Genomic DNA, 5,822 nt, shown 5'->3' with positions numbered 1-5,822 from the left:
TGTCTGCGCAGCAAACCACCCCTATAGCAAAAACCTCTTAAAAAGAAAAAAAAAAAAAAAAAGGCCTTTCTTCATTCTCCTCCTTCCAAGCTAGTGCTCTATGCAATCTCAAGACCAAACCTCAAGCACCCTGCTCTGATTCATTCCTTCTCAACCTCAGGAAGCCTGCTATATTTGAGGAGAGCAGTCTTATTTCTGGTATTTTCTTTATTCTCACCTGCCTTCTTTTACATTTATATTTTCCATGCCCCTGGCAAATTCAAACTAAAATCTTAAAAGACATAAAAGCAACCTCAGTGAACTAGATTTCTGACGGTCCAAAACATTCCCTATGGCATCTTGAAAGCGCAGAATTAGAAGAGAGACTTGTCTCATTATGGTTTTTCCAAAGCAACTCTCCCAACCTAACTCTTATAAACCATTTAAAAGTTCAAATTTACACCAGGCTCTTTCTACTGCTATATCAGTTATGAATAAGATCATCTTCTAGTAGCAGAAAGACTAACAATAGTACAGCTAAATAAGGCTTTATTGTCTTCACACAACAGAAAGTGAAAACATAGAAACCCCAGTGCTCAACAATGACTCACTAAAGTCAAAGACCCAAAGTTTTATTGCTAGGCTCAGCTATTTCTTATGATGCTACTTGTTTCATGGTCACAAAATAGCTGCTGCACCTCCAGGCATCACAATCACGTTCAAGACAGGAAAAAGAGAGGAAGGTTTAAAACAAAATAGTAGAAAGAAGCAACCACATCTCTGTATTTTATCAAAAAAGCAAAACATCTTCCCAATACACCATTCTGACCTCCAGCAGGTTTCTTTCATTTCTTGTCCCAACTGAGTCTCATGGTTGCTTCTAACTTCAAGGGAGACTAGAACTATGTATAGTTGGCTTTCTAGTCTCAGTATGGGAAGAGGAAACTGGAGAGTGGGGCTGCAAAGAGCTTTTAGTAAAGCCAGTCAACGATATCTGTCAGCCACAACCCCAGCCCAGAAATTTTTGAGTACTTATAAAACACCATGCTCTGGGCAGCTGGCCTTGCTTTGATATGGCTATTTTCTTGACTTTGTAGGTTCTGTAATTCTAATCAGTGCCTGCAGTAAACTAGGTACACTCATGTGAACTCAGAGACCCATAGTAAATCTAACTTAGAGAAACAGAACAGTGATACAAGTTACTTAATTGGATTTGTGTTTCATTTGAGACTCAGTAAAAGAAAGAAAGAGAAAGAAAGAAAGAAAGAAAGAAAGAAAGAAAGAAAGAAAGAAAGAAAGAAAGAAAGAAAGAAAGAAAGAAAGAAAGAAAAAGGAAAGGAAAGGAAAGGAAAGGAAAGGAGGAAGGAAGGAAGGAAGGAAGGAAGGAAGGAAGGAAGGAAGGAAGGAAGGAAAGAAAAAGAAAGAAAGAAAAAAATCTATCCTCTTTTCCTGACATTAGTTTATATTAGGGATGCCATTAGGCTCACAAATGAGGTGTCATCACATTCACTTTGCCTCATGGATCTCTTTTTGTTTTCCACAGAACTCTTCATAACTGATGATGAACTCAAGAAAGTACATGACTTCGAAGAACAATGCATAGAGGAATATTTCAGGGAAAAGGATGATCGATTCAACTCCTCCAATGATGAGAGGATACGGGTGACATCAGAAAGGTGTGTTCTGTGGGCGCATGGCTCCCACAGGGGTTTTATGCCATCGTGGGCTTTATCAATTGAGTTTGTCCACACAACTACAAAACGGACCCCTTGGGTTTCTTTCTATTGTCCAAGAAATCATGGAGCTTATGAGAAAGCAGAGTATTGTCTAAAATGCCAGACTTCCAGATCCTAAACTTCTGCAGCGAACAGCCACAGCTGCCTTCCTGGACAGCAGAGATTATTGAGTCCAGGATGAGGTGGAGGGTGTAAGTTTGGATAAGAAATTGAGAAGTTCTGACTCAGACACAAGCCAAGTGAGTCCCAGCCTGACTCTGGACTCTCCCACAGGTTTGGTTGGAATTTCCTATTGGCTGACACTTTTTTTCCTCAGAATTACTTTGGTTTTGCTTTATATAGAACAAACTTTAAAGCAAATTAATAAATAAATAAAAGCAAATTTTTCTACCTGGGGGTTATATCTTTGAGATCTTATTGATCAACTAATTAGTATAGCCTATAAGAAAAATCTGCAAAAAAAAGACAGGAGAATCCTTTATATCTAATAACTCGAGCTTATGCAAGTGCACTTACATTTTCTTATTTTTCTATAAACTAACAAAGATGTCACTCTGTTGGATCAGTGGAAAAGTCATGACGCATTTTTGCATTGAAAAACAAAAATAATGTTATGACTTTTCCAATGATCTGAGAGCTGGCACAGTCAAACCCAGCATTTGGGAACCACTGTTCTTATTTATTTCTTTCTTTTGAATTTTCTAGTGGGTATGTGCATTCACCAGAAAGAGACCGAGAGGGAGAAAGTACCCCCACTGGGATTTGGCCATACTACAATCCCTTTTCCATTTCTCTATCCCTTCAGGATTTTGAACATGCATGCCTATACACTGAGCATGTTTTTGTTTTTTTATTTTTTTCTTATTCTGTGTGTTTATTGGCCAGAAGGTACATGTGCTTGCCAGAGAAACACAGAGAGATAGCACTCCCCAGTGAGGTGTGGTCATGCCAGGATCCCTTCCCCATCATTCCTTCATCCCACCTGGATTTTAGACACATATGTACATGTACCCAGCATGTCCCTCAAACTGCTAGAGTCAGGGTTCAAACTACGATCAGCCATGTAGGACCTGGCTCGCTTAACAACTAGGCTACAAGTGGTTTTTCAAGCTGCCAGGGTCCTCAGCATGTTTTTCAAGTTGCTGGGACCAGAATTCAAACTGTGCAGTCGGCCTTGTGAGATTTGGCTTCGTTAACCATTAGGCCATGGGGCCAACCCAGGTAACAGTGTTCTGAGGAACATCCAAAGTGCTAGAAATCATTGGTAATAACTTTAAATTGTAAGCATTTGTGAGAAAGATAGTAGAAACAAATTATAAATAGTATAAAAGGGCATGAAACATGGATGACTTTAGTCAATATGACTCATACTTCTAGTCCCCTCTAGTTTTTAATGCAATGACATTTTGTCTGATTATCCACTTCAAGCGTTCTCTAGTGACTATAGAAATTACATAAATGGCTTTTTTCTTTTTTTTTTCTCTTTGTCCCTGGACCTTTATTTCTTTAAAGAATGCAGTCTAGATAAGTAGGTATATGTGCATACGCCATTGAATGAGTGTATCCATAGATACCTAGCCAATATTAATAAAATTCAAAAACATGCACAGATTTCATACACATCTGTCACTGCAAAACAGAGTATTTTATGACGATATTATGTGAACTGATTTTTCTGTCAAACTGAAAATCTGAAGATCTCTCTCATTCTAAAGCCTGCAAAAGCTATTTTTTAACAGATACACAGCCATGCATTTCCCTGAAAACTGTGCTGTGTGGACATATTATCCATTGCCTAGACACATTTCCAGAGCATATGTCTATGGTTCTTTGAAATTCAGCATAGCCGTAGACCTGGGAGGGAAGAAAGGCAAGTGGGAAGGAAGATTAAGGTGCAAGGAAGCCTTTCCCTCTCTGGGGAACCAGAATGAAGCAGTGCAGACACCAGTGGACATAAGTATATTGTGACCTTGTCGCCCATTCCTTCTGGGAAGAAACAGTGGAACTATGATGTCTCCACCTGAGCCTCTCACTTCACAACCATACACTATTTTTTGGTTTTGGGTTTTTTTTTTTTCCTTTCAGATTTTTGCCACAAGGCACGTACACTCGCCAGAGAGAGATGGAGAGACAGGGAAAGTGAGAAATCATCCCCCAGTGGAACAACCAGACTGGAATCCCTTCTCCTCCATTCTTTTCTCACGATTTTGGGCGCACACACAGACACACACACACACACACACACACACACACACACAGAGCATGTTTTTCAAGCTACTAGGTCCAGAAATCAAACTGCAGAGTCAGCCATGTGGGATCCAGCACTTTAACCACCACACCACCTGCTGTCTCCACAGCTGCAAACTTTTATAGACTACTTCTTCACCCCAGTCCCTGTTCTTCTAGTAGTTACAGAGCCTCATCCTCAACAAGGATGACCAAGGTGAGCAATTCCTAGAAACCCAGGACAGAGTGTAGACCCCTCCAGCCTGTGTGCCAGGCATTAGATGGAACTATGTCAGTCTAATGGTGCATATGTGTCTAAAATTCAGGTGGGATGAAGGAATGATGGGGAAGGGATTGTGACATGACAACACCTCCCTCACCTATTACTGGAGGACCAAGATAACTTCATAACAAGCCAGAGATGTAATCTAAGCCCAGACCTCACTCTGCTTCTGTTGCTTTTGTCTGTTTGTTTGGAGATTTCATTTTTGTGGTTGTTGTTGTTTGGGGCTTGGGGGATTTTTTTGAGGGGATGGATTCGTGTGTGTGTGTGTGTGTGAAAAAGAGAGAGTTTCTTTTTACAATTGTAAATACAGCAAATTCAACACTGGACTTTTACTCAGCACAATAGAAACACCAAGGGGCACACAGGGAACAGAGATCAATTGGCCAGGGGAAGGGTGGGTCTATTTTACCTATCTCACACCTCCTGTGGGACATTCCCTTTCTGAGTAGAATGGCGGCAGGTGAGACCCTCTATCCTAATGTGCCTACATTTGCTAGATAAATAGATGATAGATAGAGTGACTGATAGACATACGCGTGTGCATGTGTAGATACACATTTGAGTAGGTACATGTGTTTGAATTGACCTAAGTGTATATATTCTGTTAGGCTTTTGGGCAAGTCATGGCAGGTTTTTGCATAGAAAAACATTTTTTTTAAATGTCATAACTTTCCCAACAACCTGATATATAGTCATCCCTCAATATTCATGGGAGGCTGGTTCCTGGACCCACCCATGAATACCAAAATCTATAGATACTGAAGTCTCTTACAAATCACAGTATTTGATACAATATCACAGTGTTTGCATATAACCCATGCACACCTTCCTGAATATTTTATGTCATGTCTAGATTACTTGTAAGTAATCTTAGCATAAGATAAGGGAAAAGGAAAATACAGAGATAAATGTCTTCGATATTTCTCTTTCAGGGAACCACCTCTTCCCCACTTGATAACAATCAGTATGGTCTAACTACATCCAGGGACAGTTGATATGCAGGATATTATGTAATTCTAACTTCCTGTTAGACAACCCTATTACAGAAATTTCAACCAGAAATATTAAGAGCTGACTGTTAGCTCTTCTGAAAGACTTGGGTAAGGGGTTTCTTTACAAAATGAGCTATCCCCCCCCCCCTGCCACTGTCTTTAAAATATAATTTAACACACAAGTTATATATGACTCTTATGAGAAAAACAAAGATAGCATTTCTAATAAGTTCCCAAGCGATGCTAATGTTGCTATTGCTGGTCTAAGGACCATGCTTGGAGAACCACTAAGGGAGCCCAGAGCACAAGCTGAAGTCCACTTTTGGAAGAGGATGGTGCAGAGTGATTTGCTGTAGAGCATGTAAAATCTTGACATCTGAGCCAGCAGGTGACACAAAGGTTAAGACAATTGAACCCCACATGGCCAGTAGAGCTGTTCAAATCTTGGACCCATGAACCAGCAGATGGCATAATGGTTATATCATTGGACTCCCACATAGTCGACCATGGTTTGAGTCCCAGATTTAGCAGCCTAAAACTTACACTGGGTGCATGTGCATGCATGCCCAAGATCCTGAGAGGAGAATGGAAGAGAAGGGATTG

The 5,822-nt window shown here is 40.2% G+C and overlaps 1 protein-coding gene across 7 annotated transcripts in view; it reads left to right on the top strand.

The window, feature by feature from the left end:
* Positions 1-5,822, top strand: part of TRPM3 (transient receptor potential cation channel subfamily M member 3) — a 657,305-nt gene that overhangs the window by 635,960 nt on the left and 15,523 nt on the right. For all 7 annotated transcript variants that reach the window (XM_006152487.3, XM_014589340.2, XM_006152484.3 and 4 more), the window contains one exon: positions 1,523-1,655. In XM_006152487.3, the coding sequence (XP_006152549.1) occupies positions 1,523-1,655 (133 nt within the window). The remainder of the gene's footprint in view (positions 1-1,522; positions 1,656-5,822) is intronic.

Source organism: Tupaia chinensis, unplaced genomic scaffold (genome assembly GCF_000334495.1).
Source record: "Tupaia chinensis unplaced genomic scaffold, TupChi_1.0 Scaffold000354_1, whole genome shotgun sequence".
Classification (NCBI taxonomy): domain Eukaryota; kingdom Metazoa; phylum Chordata; class Mammalia; order Scandentia; family Tupaiidae; genus Tupaia; species Tupaia belangeri.
The sequence above is the reverse complement of the archived record's forward strand: the minus strand, read 5'-3'. Positions and strand labels throughout refer to the sequence as shown.